We start from the raw sequence: 22,226 nt of genomic DNA, 5'->3' as shown, positions 1-22,226 counted from the left end.
TTTGGACATCATTCCCGGATAGAGTAGTGGGCCTGGGACCTCAAAATGGTAACCTCAACGTGTAACCAAAGTGTAACCAAGCACTCGGCTGAACTCTCCAGAGACCCTTGTGTAAGGAAGCATTCTCCCTAGGAGCAAATCGTAGCCTCACGCAGTACAGATTTACATGGCTTCCAGGAGACAATAGACGGAGAGAAATCCCGGATCCTGTTGACAGCAGCATGGCCGAGATTTTATCCCTGCTCCTAATCAGATACTCTGAGTCCCAGATAAAGCCTTAATGAGACTGAAGTCATTGGGAGTGATCTAGCTGGCTGTTCTCAATAATCAGCAAATTATACCTGGAAGGAAAAGGAAAAGAACAACAGAAGTCTGATCAGAGAGACTTACCTCAGGCTAGAGACCTGCTTACCAGCAGCAATCCTCCTTGCACTGACAGCGAGCTGTGACCAAGTGGTGAGGTTTTTACGAGAAATGGCAATTTCGGAGCTGTTTGTGACTGCTCTGAAATCAGTCGGTGTAAAGAGCACAGTGCATTTATGGTCAGGTATTAGTAAGGATCCCTGTAGCACCTGGTTTGTTACTCCTATTGACACTTCTATTAAATAGCTACTGTCATTGCATCTTTGGGGAAGCAGGTTGTGTTACTCCTCATATCACTAATAAAAATTAGTAAGATGGCCAAGAAAACCATGTGGCGAAATGATGGCACAACAAAGAGGTAAATCAACTGCCACTTCTTTCCTTTGTTCAGTATTTGGCTCTTTGACATTTTATTTTCAAAGAAACCTACAGGATATTTATTTTCAGCAAAACGTGAACCCTGCCCCCCTTTGGTTCTGGGATTGGTAGCCAAGCATTGGGTGCCAGAATGATGCTGGCTGATTTCTTTGTTTCATTTTCTCTTTATGGCATGTGGGATAGCAATACCCATGGTTCACTAGCAGCCAAAGCAGGCTGCAGCTTCATGAATTATTTTTGCAAACAAGAATTTACCATTTCCATTCCCCCAAAGGGTGTTAAAAACAACCCATGCCGTCGCTGGCCCTGTGAGAGACAGTCACAGGAAAGTCCTAAACATAACCTGACATTTCCTGGTGCAGAATCCAACCTTCAAAATACACCTGTGCAGAGCTCAGAGGGATGTTTAAAATAAAAGCAACTTACCTGTAATCCAGTTGGCAGGTATTGATATTTAATCTCATTCACATTACTGCTGCAGGCCTTCGCTTTAGAATGTCAGATCCCAACAGGAGCTGCCTACGAGAAACCTTGTTCTTACAGACCCATGAATACTGCTTTTTGGAGGCATCCAAGTGACCTTTTGAATCTTTCTCTGCATCCTCCTTTCTGGGCAAAGCTGATTTCTCTGTAGCACAGGGAAGGCTCACAGTTCAATTCTGTGAAAGGATAGCGTTCTGCAATTTTATCTCCAATTTGCTAGGTTCTTTGCTAGGCAAATTTGCCACGCAGCGTGACTTACAGCGTGCACATAAAACCAACACTGAGGTTGCCATCTTTGAGATTCCGTTGTAAAGGCAAAACTCTTCATTAATAAATTAAAAAATTCGTGCCAGGACATGTGAAGTTAAGAGAAACAAAGGCTGGGTAGTCTAGAAGGATCTAGAATCGTGGTGCTCCAGGATGCGCAGCTCTGCAAGCCCCTGTCTGGCCCGTCGTGCGACCTGGGATGAGTCACCATGCGTGCTGGGTTCTTCAGTAATCTAACTGCTACCTCTAGGTACCAGGGCACAGCTCTGTATCTTTTTGTCTTTTCACCTGCCCTGGACAGTGCAGCTCAGCACATCTCCAGTGCAGCAGAGTCCTGCTGAGCCTGACTTCCTCAAAGTGCGTAAGCCCAGCCTTGGAGGGAACTAGCTGGAGGATCACGTTCAAAGTTAAGCAGATGTTTTAAAGCTGAATCTGGGCAGGCTATTCAGTCTGTGCATTGTACTTTTCCACTATCTAAATGAAAGCAACATTACAGTAGAGAGTTGGTGATGCCAAAGGCGAGGTATATTTTTCTCTGCAGATGCAAGTGTCCCCTTTACTCTGTCCTGTGGTGTCTTTCCCACCCAGTCACATGACGTCACGGACAGGAATGTGTGAGAAGGGACAGTAGTTGGGGCAGCTAAATGGAACCCTAAAATTGTGATGAGTCTCTTATCTCTGCGTCGCTCCATGCTTGTCCCCATTTCTGATTCTCTTCCTACTCCAAGTACATGTGGAGGTGACTAACATCATTTCTTGCCTACGCCTGCATCCCTTGATTATGTCATTTGCCAGGCTTCCCCTACTCTGTCTCCAGGCAGCTGGGAAACTTGGGACCACCCCTGCATCTCTGTATTTCCCTCATCTGACTCAATCCTGGTTAAATCGTTACGCATCACTTTAAATTATATGGTTTTAGCCTTAGCATGAGAAGTTGCTGGTGGCATATGGGGAAACATCTCCATCCATGCTGCATTTGTAAAGAGGTTTGTGGGTGCAGTGCTGAAGTTGAGTCCCTGGAGAAATGAATAGCAGCAGGGTGATAAAGAAATGATATTTGAATGTCATTGATTCAGCAATAGTTCTCAGAATTTTAAATGTGGGTTTTTAGACCTGTAGGTGGCTTGCACTGTATGTAGTGCATATGCCATAAACAACCTGATTAGATCTTATGCCAGGATGAATTTACGTGAGAGAATTGTTTCCCAAGAGTGAGACTTGAAACAAAAGACTACTTTATAGCTTGCATGAGTGCTGCTGTGAGCTAGCTGTGTTTGTAAAGGGTAAGCTACTGAGGACTCTACTACAAAAACGAGCACAGTGGAGTACTTTATCAGCAGCCTTATGAGGGTCTTCTGGAAGAAACATGACCTGTTTTCATTTCCAGCCTATATTTTATTAACTGCTTTTTATGATATTGTGAATTTCCACTGAGAAGATACCTTGCACATGAACTTCAAGTTCTCTGGCTGCAAATGCTGCTTAGCTGTCATACACCTTGAACAGTCTTTTGTAGCCCACTGTGAGTTGTTGAAAGCCTGAGCAGGTTCAGGGAATGGGCAGGCTTGTCGGAAGACTTAGGTCTTAGACCAGTGATCCTAACGTAGCTGGACTATTGGAAGCAGTCCTAGGCTGAGAACGTACCTTGGGGAGCATCACATTTTGCTGTCATTGTCAGCTTTGATTTTAATATTTGAATGTCCTGTGGCCGCAAGCAACACTGGAGGGTCTCGCGAGTAGCAAGTTCCCACGAACCACAGGCAGAGAACCGCTAGCTTAAAGGTTGTCTTGTTGGAGGCAGGCACGGTTCCTAGCAAGCGTTGGAATAAATGGTAGAAATTGCACTGTCTGACTGGCCTTATCACAGCCTGGAAGTTGCTGCCACCAGCATAAATTAATGAAGCTCTGAGAGATCAGTCTTTCTTGAGGCTCAAGGCCAATGCATCATGTTAACATCATCAAAGATTTAAGGCTGTAAAGAGGATTCTGTAAATCATGTCTTGCTTTACCTTAGTCCTACCAGCAAGGCAGCACCTTGTTCCCAAGAGGAGAGGAACAGACACATTTCAGTGCTCAAGGGCTTGGGAAGAAGAGAGGGAGCTGCTCACAGTCTTCCCATGCCTGGGAGCTGTCGAGCAAGCAGCCTGCTGGCCAGCCTGATCTCACTGTCTGGCTGGGAACTGCCTTAGCTGTGGAGCCTGCAAGGAATCGTTTCTTTAGCTCTGGGTAGTGCAGGTTGTTTGGGTATCTTGCCAAGACCAGGACTGGGGTCTGAGGACCCTGACTTACTTTTTAGATTGCTTGTGCTGTCCACTCCTGCCATATTCACTGACTTCTGCAAAGGGCATTTTGCCCCTCCTTCTAATTAGGACCACACCAAAAAAAGAAAGAAGGAAAAAAAAAAAGAAAATAAGGAAGCATCTACTTGGGAGTGTTTGAAAAAGAGCTGGTGGATCTAGGAGACTGGCAAACAAGTCCCTCAGTGTTGACAACCTTTGAGTCCTTGGTAAATCAATGTCAATCACAAAATTACTAGGGTAGCCAAAAGCTACACCCAGCTGGGCAGAGGGGCCAGCCCTCCTGGAGGGCAATAGAGCTGGATGCTCTTGTAGGAGGAAAAGCCTGAGGAGGCCTAGGTTTGCTTCCCAGTTTCTGTCTCCAGCTCCTTTTGTGACTGTGAGTCAGTCTCTTCTCTGTGTATCATGACCCGATCTGCTAATGAATGAGGGTGCCAGTTCTTGTCATCATCCCTTTTGTGTGTGTTAGGGTCCATCAGATGAAAAACTGTTCGGGCATTTCAGAGTCAATGGGCTGGAGAGCGTGGGAAATGATTAAAGTTTGCTGAGGAAAGACAGGTACATGACAGCTGCCCAGAGGAGCAATCCCTGGGGGGTAGCAGAGGTGTTTTCTTCCTGGGCCTTTGGGGGGCAAATATGAGTGAACTGATCCCTTCAGCGGTTCAGCTGAGATCTGGGCTGGAGTGTTTGCAATGGTAAGTTTATATATATGAAAGAAGCCATTTATAGACAGAAAATGAATGAAATGCAAGTGCATGCAAGAAACAGTAAAGTTGGATAAGTACCAAGTAGTAATTCTATGGGAAGCTAACAATAATGTTTCTACATAACAGAGGGGAAAGCTATAATTTGTCATCTGGTTTGTGGGAGTTCCCTGCATGCAAACCTCTCTGCAGATGCTCCTGGGGGATTCTCCCTCTGTAAAAAGTGGTTGCTGATTGTCACCACAGTTTATTCTGTTGTTTATGTTTTTAAATCCAAGGAGCGTAAGTTTCCAAAATTTGTGTCCAAAGAAATGGAAAACATGTACATCGAGGAGCTGAAGTCATCTGTCAATCTCCTGATGGCAAACTTGGAGAGCATGCCTGTGTCTAAAGGAGGTTCTGAGTTCAAGCTGCAGAAGCTGAAGCGTAGTCACAACACCTCCATCATCGACATGGGAGAAGAAAATGAGAACCAGCTTTCCAAATCAGACGTCGTGTTGTCATTCTCCCTGGAGGTAAGCTGCATGCTGTCTCTCTTCCAGCAGACAGTGTGCAGAGTTGGTGAGAATAAAAAATCACAGCAGTCAACTTCTGCTCAGTTCAAACTTAAGAGTGGTGGGCAGAGGTCAGCAGAAATCATTTTTCTGAGCTCTACGAGGAACTGCTCCTCTCTCAGTCACCAGAAGCTTTGCCTGTGGTCAAATAGTGTGTGCGTTCTGGTTTTCCCCATCTCGTTGGAACAAACTGTGTAAGTTACAGCAGCAGGAAATTCCAAATGGTTTGTATCAAATGGTTCAGGAATTTGCATAATTAATTGGCCTCTTCATAAGGCTTGTTACCAAGTGTACTCCAGTACTCCTGAGCAAAACCCCTCTTTATGAAACGTCCCTGAAACCAGTACTACAGGTTTGCAGTACCAGTAATGCAGGGATTAATCTGACCTTTAGTTTCTAGATGAACCCTGCGATGCTCACAATTGCCTGGCTACCTTCAGTTTGTTTTTGTTTTTGTTTTTTTTTTTGGCAGCACTAAGTGGAATGAGAACTAGAACTTCCAGCATGGCAAATCTGTGTAGCATTATAGAGGTTCATCATTGTTACTTACAGTTCCCAACGTGCTGAGGCATGCTATAAATGTCAGTGTGTCTTATTATTGCCAGTTAGAGGTGTCACTTTATTTCTCAGCAAGCCTTGCTTCCTCTTCGGAGAACTGTTAAAAATTGTTGGGATTTTGAATGCACCCAACAGATCGGCTTACAGTTTGCATGGAAATATTGTACTTCACTGGCTTGCTGTTTGCTCTGTGTTGAACACTGACTTTCTGCTCAGCACTCTGTTGAGCGGTTCGTCTGTACAGCCCAGTGGAAGGCAAGGTGCTGCAGGGACTCACGTTTACATTCGAAAGAGACTGTCTCTATACTGAAAGCAGTGTTGCTGCAGTAGCTGTTTTCAGCAAGGTTAATTATGCTGTGCAGAAATATTTGCAGTCTAGGAAAGATGTTTACTCCAAGGAGTCGTTAGTGTTTCAGACACACCAATATAGAATTGTTATTGTGTGTCAAGTGAGTGGGTTTATATTAAATTGTCAAAGCAACTACTAGAATGGGGTCAAAAACGTAGGATGCAAAAAAAAAAAAAAAAACATAAACTTCTATTTTTGTGTAGTTTCCTGTTCATTTCTCTTCCTAAGGAGTCCCTTGTTATATATATTGTGCCAATGCATAACTTACAACACTGATTGTCCAGTCCCAGAGTTTAACTCTTCAGATGCTTGAGATCATATTGATAATACTCAATTCAGACTTTAAAAGCCCTATTTGAAATAGGCTTATGAACCCCAAAATAGTGCCTTCAAATGGCAGCATCAAATAAAGCCTAACTTCTAAGTGTTCCTGTAGGGAGGAGCAGAGAACTAAGAGACAAAGCAATAGACCCCTCTGTAGGAAAAACTTGTGTAGTTTATATAGCAATGCATAAAAGGACTCGTTCTTACAATGAGATATCTAAACTCTTTGCCCCAGCTGAACCCTATCTAGTAGAAAGCATAAGCTCAGTGGAGCACTGACTTCAGAAGGTGGAAGATCCGTGATCCGTTCATTGCTCTGTGCACAAAACACCTTCTGTAAGAGAATTTTTGCCGAAAGTGTTTGCTCGTGAGGAGGTCTACTGAGATCTGTGAGCAAGAGAAGGGCTGTTCCGTGAAATGATGGATCATAAGATCTGAGAGAAGGAATGTGAAATCCCAGTGTATATTGCATTGATAGCAGTAGTAAAACTCAAACTCCTACAGTGTTTCTTGTTGAAATGTGTAAAGTATATGGTTAACATACTTAATCACCTTTAAAATAAAGGAGAAGGACATTTCCTGCAAGAAACTTTGGGGATATCTTAACCTTGACAATAAAAAGCATGCATACTTTTTCCTGGTTTCATGTACAAAGGCACTTTTAGGTGGGACGAGTCTATGCCTGTGACGCCCATCTCCTGAAGCTCGGTACAGCCCTGAGCACCAGAGGGCTTCAGCAAGCCTGCGTGCATGTACGAGTTAAGCCCAGGACTGGACTAAGAGGAATTTGCCAAAGTAAGGGGAGGAAGGGTGGATAGTGCAGCATCTGCTGTTTGTCTGGGAGACGCACAGTGCTGCTGGGTTACTTACTGCTGGTCTGGCTCTTGCAGCCAAGAATATCTGGCACTTCTCTACACCAAAGCGAGGGTCCCACAAGACTTGTCTCTCTCCTGGTTCTCCCCTGCACTCAGGCCTTCTCCCACCTGCATTCCTGCAGCACTGTGGCTTTCCCTACCTCTGTGCCCTGGTACCCCAGAAGCAAGTGAATAGTGCATTTTTTAATTCTCTCAGTCTGATGTACAAAGTCATGGGAAGAAGAAAGGCTGGAGCATGTAGCAGCAGTCACAGGGAGATTTTTCCGGTGAGGTCCTCACCACGCGCAGACCTCACTAGCTAGCATGGTCCCAGCTCCATCTGGGCAACGCCACCCATCCCTACTCACCCAGCACTATGGACATCCATCAGCACATGGACGATTCTGGCACTGGCTGACCATGCAGGTTCAGCAGCCAGACCTAGGCCTGAAAGAGACCGCTTCTCTGACTCTGCCTTTCTTTGCCCCACAGGTCGTCATCATGGAGGTGCAGGGTTTAAAATCGCTAGCCCCCAACCGTATTGTATACTGCACCATGGAGGTGGAAGGCGGGGAGAAGCTGCAGACTGACCAGGCTGAAGCCTCGAAGCCAACGTAAGTCTTGCTTTTCCTTTTGCTCTCACCATCGTGCTCTTCTCCACGCTGTCACTGTGCTGCTTTGAATCGCTACAGGTAACTCTGATTCCTGCACGGAAGGCCAGGTAGGACTATGAGAACTTAAGCAGAGGTTTCTTCTGCAGAGGAGAAGCATGGCCTTCCACATATACATAGCATCACTCTGCAAGTAAGAACGGTACATAAGCCCTGATTGAGGAAAAAAGTGTTAAGGACAGGCTTACGTCGCCTTGTAGCCATGGAGACATAAGTTTGTGCCTATACATAAGTGCTTTGCTAAGTAGGGATGGAGTTAAGCACGTGCTTAAATAAATACTTGTCTAAGTGTCCATCTGAATTGGTGCCGTCAGGTGTAGGTGCATAATCTTGTCCTCACTGTCAGGGTCTTGGCATTCCTATGAGAAAGGGGAACAGCTGGCAGAGAAACCCTGAGGCAGCCATGGCCAGAGGTGGGAGAGAAGAGGAGAGGAAACTTTCAAATCACTCGGTTAAGGCTCTAGCTGAGGTCACACTGCCAGTGTTCAGTTCAGGGACAGAGTCGTGTTCTGTCCTCTTTGACCCAGGCCTCAGATCCCCAGCTTTGGCCCTATACTTTGCTTTCTCTGTCTCCCAGAGGGTGGTTGTTATCCTGCTGGTAGTGTATAATCTTTGTTAATTTGGAAAAAGAAAATGATTTATTTCCTTTCTGATTAGTGGGATTAGTAACTTGAAACACTATTCATATGGGTTTGAGACTGTTTTCCCATGGTTCACTGTGGAGATTTCACACTTAAATTCTCCGTAAGCATCTTTACAGCATAGAATTTCCAAGGTCAAGTGAAGCCTCTTTTGGAGATGCTAAGCAGTGCTGGGAAGACTGCTGTTGAGACATCTCCCTCTGCTCCGGCACCCCCTTTTCTCAGAGTGACCAACCCCCCGTGGTATTTCACCAATAGCTTCCCAAGCTCATGGAAGGAAATCTGGGAACCAAGCAGGAATTTAAAAATTTCAGATTGTGTTATGTGTGAGTGCACAAACACTGCAGACAGACAGTTCAGTGTCCTTGAGGAGGTTTCAGCTGATGCTGACTGGAGAACAAGGTTCTATATAGCAAAACGTTGAGTGTTTATACATATAAAGTCTTTAATTATAACTGAGCATGAGGCACTATCAGTGAAAGCTATGTGGAACTGGAATCTCTGTAGAAATTTTCTCTTCAAACATGCAGATAGCTAGTGCTATAGACCAGAGGACATTGGTGAAATGTCTACATTCCAACTTGAATAAATTAGTCATCTTTTCAAATGGAAGGTTTCTAATATTGATGTGAAAACCACAGAGGTATATACAGTACTGCAAGCCTCTGAAATATATTAATATCTGAACTGCTTGCAATGGAATGACAGAGACTGGAGTCCTCTTGTTCATACCTTCCTTGGCTCCATCTTTCTCCTGAGTGCACTCCTGTGCTCTCCTGTGAGTGCACTTTCAAAGACAGGCTCTCCAGTAACTGCCCTGCCGTTCAGTTCAGCCACGTTTCCAGACCCCTGAGCTTGCATGGAAGCATTTGCAGAATTACAGTGCTGGATGCAGTCTGCCTTTCATCAGCGTTCATCTTCTCACAGAGGCACCAGAAAGTGCTGATGCCTTGCACCCTGCACTGTGCCAGAAGAATAGGAATCTGCAGTAAGCTATGTAAAAACAATATTCCCAATCAGGGAAAGTGCTGCAGCCTGGCTTACTTTTCAAAAACATTTTGAAATCTGCTTCAGAGAAGGAAATAGAAGAGCTGTACTTGGAAGAAAATTTCCGTAAGAACCGGCTGTTGTCACTCTTTTAGGTATTTTTTGCTGCTTCAGTGGAGAAAGTTGGGCTCTGTTTAGGAGAAATTACTATTACCTGTATTGAAAAGCGCACTTCTACTGGATTGCATGTGCTTGATTTGCTTAAAGTCTGTTCCTTCAACTTTCGCTCAAAGGAGGTGTCCTTTCTTACGCAAGCATACTTGCTGTCAGTGATAGGACCATTTATACAAGTGTTATTTGGAGAAAACAAGGGATGGAGGAGTGAGCTCTTTAATTAAATGGGTCTTTTTTATTATAATGAAAAGTACAGTGTCTGGGCATGCAGCCATCAGCCCTTAGGAAAATGGAGCCAACACCAAATGCTATGGTGTGATATGAGCTATACAAGTCCATCACGCTCATCCTCTCTCTGCACTAGCTTCCGATAGAGGGGCAAGCCAAGTTTAAAGTGTTCTCACTTGCTCCGGTACTTGGGCTAGTACCTATGTAAATGCCTTAAGAGGGGAGGAGGTTTGACAGTTCCACTTCTTGAAGGTCCTGGCACTTTTTACTCTCAAAACCAAAGACTATCCAAGCCAAAACTGGAGAATAACCGTCCACAGCAACCAGATACCGTTACAGAAAACTTACTTGCTTTTCTTCTCCGTATTAGAAGTACTTTTAACCTCACTTCCTCTCCCAGACACAACAGCCCAGACAGGGAAAAGGGAAGGCCTGTGAAATTTCACTGCGTTTGCATTCTCCCCATGAGAAGAGAAGGAAAGAGAGAATGAACCACATGCAACAGAAGTGTGTCATGTTGCTTAATACATGACTTGAAAGCACTCTAAACTGTGACTCTTTAAACTGCCCCAAATCCATTTTTGCCATCATTCTGGAAGCTATATGGCCTAAGAGAACTTCATTTGACATGCACTTATCAAGGAAAAAAAAAACCTACATTTCAATAGAAAAACTGGAAAACTTCACTTTTTTGTGATAGCCTTGTATCCTGGGGAGGAGGAGAAGAGAATGTCGCAGGACTATACAACCATGCAAGACGTCTTGTTTTTACCTAAGAATGACTTGTATAATTGTCGGCTATGTTCTCACATGTCCTTGAAATGCCAGCCCTCAGCTAAAAACACACAGGCTACCGAGTACCAACGGATGTGGCTGCTGTTTGTTTAGCTCGCTGCCATGCCTAGGGGTGCCGGTCTGGGCTCCGCTGCTCTGAGTGACGCGTGCACACCTAAAGAAAAAAGGCAGTCTCCCAGCAAAGTTCATAGGGAAGGACTTCCAAAAGCCTTGGTCTAGGTCTTCTGCTGTCTAATACGCTGAGAGATTTACTTTTTGTCTTCTCTGGTAGGGGAAAGAGCAGCTTTTGAGAATAAGATGTTCAAAAGCATCTTAGTGACTTTAGAATTTAAATCCTGTTTGCAGATCTTGAAAGAGGCAGAAGAGCAGCTGGGGTTAGCGGTTAAGTTTACCAAACAATGAGATTAGTTGTGTGCAAGGAGTTTGGCTCTAGGGATGGCAGTAAATATTCATCTTTTTTTTTTTTCTTAGACCACTTGTTGGATTCCTGATATTTTAAGCACAATCTCTTCATATAAGGATGATCTGCCTCAGCACGTGTATATAGGATGGCACAGTTTTAGAAAAGGCCAGACCTGAAATAGCAAGGCGATATATCAGATCAGGCTTGCAGTATGTTACTAGTTGTGCTTTTAAAAAGTTGTGTGAGAAAAGGTCTTTATATTATGTCCTAAGTCACAAACGCCTCTACAGTATATCCCAAATCCTAATCCAACGAGGATTTACTGCTCTTTGCACTGGAACTATAGCCTTGCAGGTTTTTGAAGATTTTATATCCCTTTTCCTCCCTTCAAGTTGTCCTGGTATCTGCCTTGCCTGTAAAATAAAGAGCCTGAAGTGGCTTCTGCAGGTCTCTGACACTTCTCTTCTAGGGAGATGTGTTTCTAATGCTGTTGTTACCGGGGCTGAGAACAAGGTTGCTAGAGGGGTCTGGGAATAGGAGATAAGATCCGATCACAACACCCCTGTCCTACAGCCTCTAAAGAGGCTGCTGTATATGTTTAAGCAGTGACCTGTACTTGTAGCAGTGCTCATGGGCTGCTTCAGTGATTCATCTTTTTAGAGTATCTCACTTCTCTGACACGAGCAGAACAAAAGAAAACAAAGAGACCAAAACAACAACGAGGTTCAATATGCCTTGTAAATAAATGCTTTATATTCATCTGAACATATTTCACTATGTCCAAATCCATTGACTCATCACTTCAAGGGATCTTTTCAATTCAGACCTAAGTCTAAGGCTCATTTCTTGTTTGACTCTACTTGTACCCGAAGAGTGGTGTCATAGCTATGACTTACTGTGGTCCAGCGAAATAACTGGAGATCTGAGTTTTTACATCCAATATTCTTCCCGTGTGTCGCAAATAATGAATTAAATACCCCTATTGTGGTGGCATTCAGCTATTTTAACAACCATAATAGCTTGTTTATCTCGAGGGTCCAGAGTGGAGATAAGTCTCCTTTGCTTACAGTAGTGTAAATCAGATGTCCCTGCACTGTAGTCACCTGAACCATTCAGGTTAAAGGCAATAAATAACTGGATGTTTAGGAGGAGAATCTGGCCAACTTGTCTGTGCATTTTGGCGTTCCCAGCAAGGGACTGAGGTGTGGGCTGCTGCTACTTTGACTCTGGAAGTGGTTTCATTTTGAGGTTAAATCTTCCCCCTTGCAGAGGGGCCTCTTCAGTACCTTTCTTAGTGAAAGAGCTTGCAGTAATCAAGAGTATGAGAGGTGAGGATGGAGCTCCACCATGGAGAATCTGTGCCCCAAGGATTTTTTCAGCTGACATAGCATGGAGTAGTAGCATGTGCACAAGAGGCCTGACTGCAGGCCCTTGCTTGTATTTGCTACACGAGGTGCGTGGTGTATGGCTTGGCAGCTGCTCTAGCTGGCTGATAGAGGAGCATGTACATAAGGGAGCTGCATGGAGTTGAGGGACTAGATTTCATTCTACCGTTGTCCCCACATGACTGTCGCACAAAGTCAGCTAGTAACAGGTTGGTTATTTCACTAAATAAGCAAGAATTAATCAGTGTTGTTGCAGTGGTTCCTTTTTTATTTTTTGAAGGAGAAAGATCACTCTTTACTGCCTATTTTTTCATGAATTTTTCTTAAACATCTGCTGTGGGTCAGCGCTGGAGAGAGGATCCTCAGTGGGTCTCTTATCTGACTCCGTATAAGCCCTATGTTGTTAAGCCAGCTGAGGGCTCGGACCTCATGTTCTTTCCAGAAGTTCACTCTTGATCAAGTAATATCTTTGGCAGACTTTGAGACCACCTCTGCTCCACCTCTGCTCTCTTCTGCTCCCCAAGCTACTGCTGTAGGAGAAAGGGGTGCCCTGTGTTATCTTTATGCTCGTTCCTGATGCTGCTCTCTGATTTGCTTTCAAGGTGCTCTGACACCTATGCTGCTTATCTCTGCTATGACAGACTGCCCTTGGTTTGATCCCTACAGCAAACCATCTCTCTAAGCTTATCACTCTTCTAGGGTCTTAGCTGCAAATTGGTATGCAGCAGCTGACAGAGTCTGCTGTCTGACCGTCAACAGGGACAGGAACTCCACTGCATCCCTTCTTAATGCTGTTCTTCACAAATCACCTTCCAGGAGATGGAAGTTAGGCAGCAAAGTGAAAAATGAAGTGCCTGGCTCTCCAGAAAGGGAGTTTGGAGAGCAGGAATCCCCTCTGGCCTCGCCTATTTGCAGCAGTGGAAAATCTGATCTTTTCATTCAGGAATCTCTTGCCTCAGGCCCTGATTTTTGAAATGATCCTCAGTGGCTCTGTGCAGAGTAGGAGCGTGATAAGAGCGTTTTGTTGCCGTCAGTGTTTTGCTGCCACAGTTAGTTGAGAAACACTGTGAACACTTCCCTGTAGTAAAATGAGAACAGGTCCTTTCAGGACTAAATCTCATCTAAACTCCACTAAACTGAAGGGTTTTATACTAATGTGAGTGCAAGTGGAGTTTGACCTATAATTCACATTGTATATCCTTCAGTACAATTCAGTACAAGCAGCAGACCTGGTAGATAGCTTTCAGACATGTGGCCAAGCAAATAGTCCTGCAGTCCGGTCAGCTGGCCGCAGCTCTTGATTTTGCTATCCCAGCTGCTTTGACAGCCCCACTGGACTCCAGCAGATAGGCAGAAAAATCAGTGGCCTGGAGTCCATGTTATGGTCAAAGCTATTGCTGTATTGCAGAGTTTTTATCCCGTATGAAAGCCCAGGCAGAAGATCTGCATGGCTACCCGGTATTAAGCAGTCATTCACATTTCAGTTTGCATTCCTAGCTAAGTCCTATGCAAGCAGAATTCATGATACTGGACAAAAACAAAGCAACAGGAAATTTTAGAAGGGGACTGCTTTTTATTTGCTTTTCCTCTCCCTCTTGTAGCTTCCTTCAGTTTTGAATATGAGCTGCCTTAATTGCACAGACTGATTGACTTGCCTTGCAAGTTGCATGGTTTCATTTCACAGCTGTGCAGAAGTTTCCTATTTCTTTAGGAGACCCCCTTGAACCTTATGAACAAGTAAAGATAGGTGATGGAGCCCTGGATACAACTAACATCGGACGCTCTTGTCTCTGAGCAGTGTTACTGCTGGGCTGAGAGGTGACAGTGGCAGGGACAGAAACTTCAGGGGAGTTGCTTTCAGTTCTCTCTCTAGGGCTGAAGGGTACACAGTGATGTCCAAGTCCCCCACACAAGTGCCATGAAGATTTCTTCACTTGCAGTTAATTAGCAGGTCTAGGAATGAGTTTTCCAATGAGGCAGTGCATGGCTTTGCTCTTGAAGGATTCTGCTCTTAGTTCTGTCTGACTTGCTCTTCAAATACCCTTTTGAGTATGTAGTAGCATTTCCATAAAGCCCCTGAGATTTATGTTATGACATTCTCATTTTTGAAAATGGAGGCTGTGGGCAAGTCATTAAATACAGCAAAAAATGCGGTTGAAGATTATTACCCAGATACAAGCATATGATCTGTTATGGGAAGTCTTCTCTCAAGTGGTATAGTGGCCTTTTTAATTAGAAAATCAGAATCTCTTCTCATACTTCCTCATCACTGATCTGCACATTTTTAATATCTCACCAAAAAGAAGTTGGAGTGATTTTCCTTCCTTATGATTTATGTAGGTCTGGGCCCACTTCGGCCCCTTTGCATTTGTTGCCACTCTTCCTCCTGATTTCAGTCTGAAAAATGATTGAACAATTAATACTGAATGGGAAGGGTTGTGTGGGTCCCATACCGCAGAACTGAATAAGCACCCAATTAGCAGTGCTATGGTAAGGGCAGCACAGTTCATAGCCAAACCACCACATTCCCTCCTTGGTTTTACCTAGCTGTTATTCCTGGGAAGTGGAATTGTTTCTTTCAAAAAAAAAACCTCCATCTGTATGAGTTTTCTACAGAACAAGCAGCATCTTCCCACAAGCTCTGACATAGAATAGTTTCTTTTCCTTGGAGATCTGCAGCATTTGATGAGCCAGCAGTGTTTATATGGTTCAGCGTGTTGTCTCTGGGCCTGCAAGGGGACAAAAACTGTTTCAGATTAAGCAGTTTCATTTTTCTCCGGAATAAATGCTGCGCCTTGAGGCAGCACTTCTTCACATTCTCCCTGAACACTAACTTGCCGAGTGGTCTGCTACGGTTGGGGGCTGTTTTTCTTCCCCTCCAGTTAACCCTGTCCTGACATGACCCTGTGTCATTAATCAGTTCTCCTTTCCGTGTACTTTTTCCCTCTGTACAGTTTTACTGAGAGGAACGAGATGATGTTTGTCACCACATGAACAATGTTCAAGGTCCCATTCCTCCCCATGTCTCCATCCTCTTTTTACCATGTGGCCAAGAGCCTGCTGAATCAGTGGAAGGCGTACAGTTGATCTCGGTGCGCTCAAACCAGACCCACTGTCTCAGTTTCAGTTTGGTGACTTTTTTCTGTGTTTTGGGGGAGCAGCAAGGGAGGTCATTCACACACCAAGCCTTCTGCCCATAAAACATGTGTCTTCCAGGGCTGTTATCTGCCAAACATACTCATGCATACTCACACCTCTCTGCTGTACTATAAATAACTGTTACACAAGAGACTGTATTGAAGAATAACGAAATCTTGTTTCTATAGACTTACATCTTGTAGTTGGGTTCTCTTGAATCAAGTAAGTGCAACCTCTGGCTGTGTTTTTCCTGCCCTTTAGAGCATACATAGTTCTACATCTACATGGATTCTCTCGTGTCTAGTAAGGGTTGAGCTCGTGTACCTTTTCCTTCAGAGAAAGTACTAGGAATGTCTCTCCCTTCTCGCCAGCTGTCTAATTTCTTGAATATTCCTCCGCATTTGGGAATTATTTATTCCTGTAACAACATGTACATCCAAATTTAAGTATTCCAGAAGGTGTGATGATGCCCAAGGCAATTTTCATCTACACCCATCTGCTGCATCGCTCCCATCCATGCAACCTTAAGACAGGATAACAAAGACTGAAAGGACATTGAAGTGAGACTGGGATCCAGTGATTTGAAATAGTTGCTAAATTCAGAAGAAGACTGCAAAAAAAAGTCATGGGTTACATTCAGTCTTCTTGTTTTATACCTATGTTTGGTATTTTAAAAAAAATAGTAGTAACCATGCCTTAGTCCAGGCTCTGCACATCACTTGCCAAGTGAAAGGCAGGGGCTCAGACGTGTTAAAAGTGCCCAGTTGTTGGTTTATTAATAAAGTACTTTGTACAAGTAGGGCACATTATTATTTAAAGAGGGGTACTGTAATTGCTGTTGTAAAGCAGCACAGGGAGACGGAGAGCAAGCTTTATAAAAATTGCAACTGTGCCCATGCCTGCATGGATGGCACTCTGGATTAAGGAACAGTTTTATGGGATAGATGACCTTGACTGTAATTTCTTGGTGTTTCAGTTCTTTCTGTAAAATGAAGGTGGAGAGGCCCATTTCCTTTGTGCAGGTGCTGAGGTCTCTCAGTGATGGACACTATATTTGCAAGTCCTTCGAGTGAGCTAGGACTAATCTTGTTGCTTTAGCGAAGAGTGCAAGACATGCTTGAGGAGAGAGGAACCCGCGCTTGCAAACCGGACTGGAGTCCAGTAAATGCATCAGTGTTTTCTTGAATCCAGAGCATCTCGGAGGTGTTTGAGAAGGTAAGATTGAATGAGTCCATGAGAGACAGGACACAATGCACAGAAGTGCCTTGGCTGGCTCGCTGGTCTTTCTGCCCTTTGCCAAAAGGCCTTGTAGGCAAAGCCAGCTGAGAGCATCTGGAGTGTCTTTGACTCTCTAGCTTAGAGGAGGTGAGAAGGGAGATCTTAGCAGAACAGCCTCTGCAGCTGGGCAGCGGTGGGTTCCCTCAGGACTGTGGGAACAGGGCTCACCAGCTGCTCACGATGGTTGCTGAAAGAAGCTTTGGGAGGATAAACTCCTGCAAGTCAGGGGTTTCACAGCCCTGCAGTTTTTTTCAGGCCAGAGAAGCAAACTGCCTGTCCTAGGGCTGGATCTCGCATAGAAGTGAAGAACCTGGTGTTAACCTATTTGCTCTAGCTGTTCTCAGTGGCTCTGCATCCTTAGACCAGTGGCAAGCTTGTTGTCCGTAAAACTAGGGCAACGCTTCTGTTTTGCAGCAGAGGAAATGCTTGTATACTGATCTGCTAAATGAAGCATCTCCAGCAGCGTTTGCTAGAAATTAGCTGTTTAAGGACAGGCCAGTTGTCCAAGTTTCCTGTAGAGTCAGTGCAGAGAAACAGGCTAACCTCCTGAGGGCGATTCATCCGATTACAGGGTGGATAACTGAGACAGATGAGTGAGCATCATCTCCTGGAAATGCCCACTCCTCCCCACTGATCCAGAAGGTGCCTGCATGACTGATTCTGACCTAATCTCTAGCCGTCAAATTTTGGGCAAGACAAATCCTATTCCTAGTGTACGGCTGGGTCTGGACTTCCTGTCCTGTGTCCTGACATAGAAGAATATGGGACAGCAACTGTGTGGGTGGTGACACACAAAAAACAGGAAAACAGGAAACAGCCTCACAGCTATTGTTTCACTCTGTAGCTGATTTTGTAAGGGTATTTTATGCTGTTTTCTACTTGATTTACATTTAGGAAGTATTTTTCTGCTCTTCTCTACTCAGCGTTATAAGGAAGGAACTGGACTATGTCAGAGCAGAAACACTAACCTGTGTTTTCTGGCAGAGATTCTTCTCTGCTTTTCCATGGGCTGTGCTTGGGAGACACCAAGTGTCTGTAAAGCTGGCAGCACAAGTCCTTAGCAAGCCCAAATGATAACCGTGCCTTATCTAACTGGGAACTAACAGGTTCCCCCGTGCGTTTTATCTTCTTTCAGGGTGATAAGATTTGAGACTGTGATTACCCACTTCTAAATTAAGTAATTGTTCTTTAAAATGAGTAAATCTGTGGCTTAGTGGTGCAACTTTGCGCTGATTTGGCAAAAGGAAACATTGATCTGCACGTGCTTTGAATTGCAATGGCCTTATAGAGGAAATGGGAACACCCACCGCTAGTAAATGTGCACAGACTAATTTCATGAATGAAACTTTGACTCTTGCCACATTCAAAGCAGATATACTGCTAAAGTGTTGTAAAACGCATATAGTAGGCAACCTTTCCAAGAGCAATTATTTTTTTCTGTTCAGACCTCCTAGTATAATGTTGCTGGGCATATATTTCTGTTTCCTCCTGCTGAGCTTTTCTCCTCTAATTGTAATAGTATTAAGCAAGAGCACAGGGCATTTGAGAAGTATTCATTTAAATCACGCTACATAATCGTGCTACTTATTTTTCCTGTAAATGCCCTGAAGATTATGGTGAATAGCATTGCCATAAATTCTCATCCGAGCCAGAGAGAACATTTTTCACAGTAAAGTGCAGCCTGGTGTGGAGGTAGGCTGGGAATACTGTGCGGTCCTGGGTACGCAGGGTGAAGCCTGCTGGGTGTAGGCATGTCAGAGGGACATCTCTGGGGCAGGAATGCCATCTCGTGGCCATAAATAGCTATTATGTGTTTAAATCCACCTTGGGTCCGTTCTTGCAACTTCCATGTTGCACTGCGCACCACCTATGCCCAGGGAACACTTTATGCTGAAATCAAGCTGTGTGTTTTCTGCGTAGTAAAGATCATCCTTCTCAGGCTCCTAATGCAGCACCGTCAGCTTCAGCAGCTCCCCTTGGCTGAGGTGCCCTGGCAGTCACGTGATACAGTGCTGGCACAGAAGTGTGACCCACGGGATCTGCTGTGAGCCACAAGCACATCAAGAGCAGAGGTTCACTGGCTTTGCTCTGCTGCAGTCTGTCAGTTATATCCTGTTCCTTCTGCACCCCGTACACTAGGGACACAGATGTGGTGCTCTCTTAGACATACTGCTATCTTATCTGGCAGCAGTAGTGTTGCTGTAGCCAGCCTACGGATGGAGGAGTTGCAGAGCTTGGAGGGATAAATGATCCCTTTTATCAGCTGTCTGATGCTGCCGGCTGCATGATGTTAAACAAGATGGTGTCTGTGTGCATGACACTTACATCATGTTTGCGAGCTGTGGGAAGAAAAAAATGGACAGCCTGTAAAATGGTGGAGGTTTGAAGAAAACCTTAGCTGCTGCTAGGAGAAACCCAGTCCTCAGGGACTTGCTGTCTTTGCTTGCCTTTTGCATAACGCCAAAGCTCTTTCTGCAGTGGGGATTTTGGTCAAATAAGCACCCTTTTCATAAGCAGAGGAATTACTGATGATGCTTTTTTTAGCAGAGGGAGTGTTGTGTGTTCAGCAGGAAGGAATTAATATGTCATGGGAAACTGTGGATTCACTCTGAGAGCCCTCAAGTTATCCCATCACAGCGGATTTCAGCGCTCCTCACAGAAACATCATCTGGATTGGTTTTACATAGCTCCAGAGGGAAAGCAGGTATAGCCACTTCTGTCAGTCCAGAGCTTCTGTGTATATGAGGACGTTGGCTCGTCTGTCACTTGCACAGTAGCTGCATCAGTGGAAGCAGGTTTTATCATCCTTAGAAAGACTACATAGGAAAGTCTAGAAGGAATTAAATTTGTTTGTGCGACTCCCACTTCAACTCAACTTCTTCTGCGGGAAGGGAATAAAAGGCCCAGGTCAGCAAAAAGGAAAGAAAGAAAAGAAATGTAAACAAAAATAGGATGTGTTGTCAGTCTGTGTCTGATCACTTTGGTTATCCTGTTTTTGAAGATGAGTAAACATATCAAACTCTTACCCACACTGGGAGGAGTCTCAGAGGAGGCTGAGCAGGGCCTTGGGGATCAAACTGTGGTATGGGTGCAAACTATTCTTAATCCATTTCTGCAGGCCAAACAGAAAAGTACCTTTCTCTAACACGTGAAATTTTATTGCCCAGCCCAGGGCATTTTTGCTCAAGCAGAAATACAAAAGGTTCTCTGCTTCTGAATATATCCCTTGAGATTTTCATTTCAAATATTTCTGTATATCTACAGCAGTCACCTCCAGCACCCCTCTTTAGCAGAGGGAAGACAGGGACGCTGTTAGGGCAGGATTCATTTGATCTCTTTTCAGCCTCTAAGCCGAGATGAGACAAACTGGGCCCTAAACTCCATTGACTGTCGATTAGACCTCTACTTAATAAAACAGGAGCCCAGGGCAGATAGCATGGACCCATCTACAAGGCAAACCCTGAGAGGTGGGTGTCTGTCTTTAAGATATGGTTCTTTTCATGACTGATCATTCCCCTAACTTTGTAATAGATGCTTTAGCCTTGGATGTGCAAAGCTTAGACTCTTTGTGTACTTTTAGGTGAGTTCCTTTGGATGTGCCAGCATAGCTGCATGCTGCTGTGCCAAATACCCTATAGATACTTATATGCTGATTAACTCCTAACTGGATTGCATTTTAAATATCCAAGCTGCATTTCCACAGTTGTGATCTATCTTGTGTCTTGTTATCCTGATAGCTAAAGCTCAAGGCCTTTCCTCAGAGACATAGTTCCCTTTGATACCCTCTAGGGCGTGTGAAATCCACATTCAGCTCAATTCTGCAAAAAAACCCAAACGAATTAAATGATTTGACGTTTTGCCAGAGGATTCCTGGTGATGGTGAAGCATGAACCACATATACCTGATCTGCAATGTGATATACCTCCCCAAGGGCTGAGGAGCTGGTGCATACAAGCAATCAGCCCACACTTACTTTTTAATTCTGGTTTCTTTATTTAGCAAGATATTTTCTTTCTGAGTAAATCTTTTTTTTTAATCTTTCAGTAATGATATCTCTTGAGATGGTATATCATCCACTGGGTTATATTTTTCAGAAGAATTCATCTGACCTAAAACTAAGTCAGTAACCCTACCACAAAATGTCATAGACACTATACGTAACTATATACTTAACCTTTTTGCCAGTATCCACAAACTGACTGTGTTTTAGGGGGCTTTTCCCACATCATGTGCAGGAAGCTGTGCTCCACTGGGGTGCACTGTGAGCACATCTGGAGGAGGTCTGAGTCATTGCAGCATGTGACCCAGGGCCTGTGTGTTTTCTTGTGGAGCCTACAGAAACCCTGAATTCTTCTATTGCATTTGGTTTTTGTTTTTTTTTTAATCCCGAAGACATACATAAAGCAGAAATCTATTATCCGTGGCCATTACCTTCAAGAGTTGCAAGAAATATATATTATCCTAAAGGCTTTGGAATATCCTACTTATTTTTATTACTTCTTTGTGACCCAGTTGAAGGTCTAAGCGCCTGCTGCAGCCATGAGTCTGGACGCGTCCATACTTTCACATCCCCTGCCAGTTTGTTGCCTCACTAACACTTCTCCTGCAGAGCGAGCTGTCTGCTCTCGCAACAGCTGCTAGTAAAAGGATCAACACATTGTCGATGTTGTATGCGTTATGTCAATCCTATAAATTTACAAATACGCATTTTCAAAACATGAAATCAGCAGTTTCATCTTAAGGTAATGTTATCGTTGCACAAAGTTTTCCTCCTCTACTGAGTAAATCTGTGTTCACTGTATTATAATGAACTATTTCTTCACAGTATGGACAAGGGAAGTGCAGAAAGATCACCAATAACCATAGTTTGGTCATCAGCCTGTATTTAATGCTTTCAAATAACTGGAATATACAAAGTATTAGAGAAGATACCGAAAAGCTTTACTACGCTCTTGTTACAATTCCGTTGAACTGTTAAACGGAGGTATTCATTTTCTTCCGTATTGGAAAAACGAGAAATACTTAAGTTTTGTTTTGTTTTTTTTTAAGTTAGAGAAACAGGTGTTGCCTAATCCATCACCTGCATGAAGGAAGGGTAGCTCTGTTCCTGGTGTGCTTGTTCTGTAACTTTGTTTTTCCCAGTGCTTGAGCTTCGATCATGAATGATTTGTGGCCCAGGTTAAGGCTGCTCCCTGAAAAGATAGCTTTTGGAAGGTGGGGAGCGGGCTGAAGAAAGGAAGTCATCACCTGTTAGGCAGGATTTTCAGAAGAAACTAAACCAGGACTGTAGCACTTCGGTCTCCCAGTGATCAGGCATGATCAGACTTCACCATGCTCAGAACAAGGATCCAGTTCCTGCGGGCGCCACAGCTAGAGGCTGCGCTAGGTGGGGAAA

The 22,226-nt window shown here is 44.2% G+C and overlaps 1 protein-coding gene across 7 annotated transcripts in view; it reads left to right on the top strand.

Moving 5' to 3' along the window:
- Nucleotides 1-22,226, top strand: part of CADPS (calcium dependent secretion activator) — a 247,325-nt gene that overhangs the window by 96,434 nt on the left and 128,665 nt on the right. For all 7 annotated transcript variants that reach the window (XM_068907728.1, XM_068907723.1, XM_068907722.1 and 4 more), the window contains exons 5-6: nucleotides 4,771-5,007; nucleotides 7,624-7,745. In XM_068907728.1, coding sequence (XP_068763829.1) covers nucleotides 4,771-5,007; nucleotides 7,624-7,745 — 359 coding nt within the window. The remainder of the gene's footprint in view (nucleotides 1-4,770; nucleotides 5,008-7,623; nucleotides 7,746-22,226) is intronic.

The sequence above is a fragment of the Struthio camelus genome, chromosome 14, assembly GCF_040807025.1.
Source record: "Struthio camelus isolate bStrCam1 chromosome 14, bStrCam1.hap1, whole genome shotgun sequence".
NCBI lineage: Eukaryota > Metazoa > Chordata > Aves > Struthioniformes > Struthionidae > Struthio > Struthio camelus.
This window is presented reverse-complemented; position numbering and strand designations above follow the sequence as displayed.